The sequence below is a fragment of the Myzus persicae genome, unplaced genomic scaffold, assembly GCF_001856785.1.
Source record: "Myzus persicae strain clone G006 unplaced genomic scaffold, MPER_G0061.0, whole genome shotgun sequence".
Classification (NCBI taxonomy): Eukaryota; Metazoa; Arthropoda; class Insecta; order Hemiptera; family Aphididae; genus Myzus; species Myzus persicae.
In genome coordinates this window covers 1-1,399 of record NW_019103447.1, presented here as the reverse complement: position 1 = coordinate 1,399, position 1,399 = coordinate 1, and the positions used below count along the sequence as shown (strand labels likewise).

At 25.9% G+C, this 1,399-nt stretch overlaps 1 protein-coding gene across 1 annotated transcript; it reads left to right on the top strand.

The window, feature by feature from the left end:
• The first annotated feature begins 734 nt into the window (after positions 1–734).
• LOC111034556 lies at positions 735–1,370 on the top strand. Its single transcript, XM_022315831.1, has 3 exons — positions 735–974; positions 1,042–1,227; positions 1,297–1,370. Exons 1-3 carry the CDS (start codon positions 767–769, stop codon positions 1,368–1,370), a joined length of 468 nt encoding a protein of 155 aa, XP_022171523.1. The 5' UTR covers positions 735–766.
• Positions 1,371–1,399: the final 29 nt, after the last annotated feature.

Sequence of the window (1,399 nt, the reverse complement as noted above, 5' to 3'; positions counted from 1 at the left end):
TATTCATAATTCATCTCATAATATTCATGGACTCTTACACCTGGCAGATGATGTTAAATATCATGGAACACTTGACGAATTTAGTGCTTTCAAATTCGAAAATTTTATGCAGCAACTGAAAAAAATGATACGTAAAAGTGATAAACCATTACAACAAATCAGTCGACGATATGTAGAACGAAAAAATATTGGATTGTTTGGGAATATAAAAAAGGTTAATAGAACTATACCCTGTAATAACAAAAATAATTATTTCAATTTCAATGGATTTACATTAATATCACATAACTCTAAAAATAACTGTTGTATACTAAAAACTGGAGAAATTATTTTAATTAAGGAGTTTTTGTTTGATACAAATTCTAAATTATATGGCTTAAAAGGAAAACAATTTTTGGAGCAAGATGATCTTTATATAACTCCTTGTCCGTCATCATTACTTGGTATTTATGTAGTAGGTAAATTGTCATCAATAAGTACTTGGACCATTTGTCAGGTGCAAAAAAAATGTTTTCGTTATAGACTCCCTTGGAATATAAATAAATATGTAGTTTTTCCTCTTTTACATTCTGATAGTGATGATATTCCAGATTTGTAAATTTTCCTAAATATGAATTATACTTTGATTTTTTCCTAATTATTATTAATGTACAAGTGCAATAATTTATTTTTACCTATTAACACTAAGCAAGGTACATACATTTTACTATTTAATAATAATATAAAGGTACAAATTAATAAAACGTATGATATTCAAATTATTAATATGGAAATTTATAGATTTTTGGTTGTTGAATTTGACGACGGATTACAAATTATCCCAAGTAATTGGTTAATTAACGACAAATCCAGTTTTTTTCCAAATTATAAAAACTTAAAATTGTATGACCGTGCTGTTGTTTCAATGGAAATTCCAAATACACCCACAACTACTTGGGATGTATATAATATTAAAAAGATTTTTAAAAAAACAGGTCTGATATGCCTATTTTGATATATTAAATGTTAATGTGTAATTAAATTGAATATTTTTATTTCTAGATGATTTTACTAAAGCTAAAGAAGTATTAAGTAAAGCAGAGTATAGGTCAGATTTTGAAAGTGACTCTAGTACTGCATTAAAAATGCGCAAAGTGTATGCTGCAAAATCATTTAGTGACAGTGATGGATTTGACGAAAATTCTGATCCCATTAGTAATATTATTCCACCATTTCCAAATCCACCTGGTAATTATACATCTCATAAAAATAAAAATGATCATTTGAATTTAAATAAATTTTAATAATTTGACATAGCAAAAGAACAAATATATACATCTACCCAGAAAAATAGTAGCGGAAAAAAGTGTTTGTTTAATTCAGGTAGTTGAAAAAATTCTTTTATAATATGATACTATAT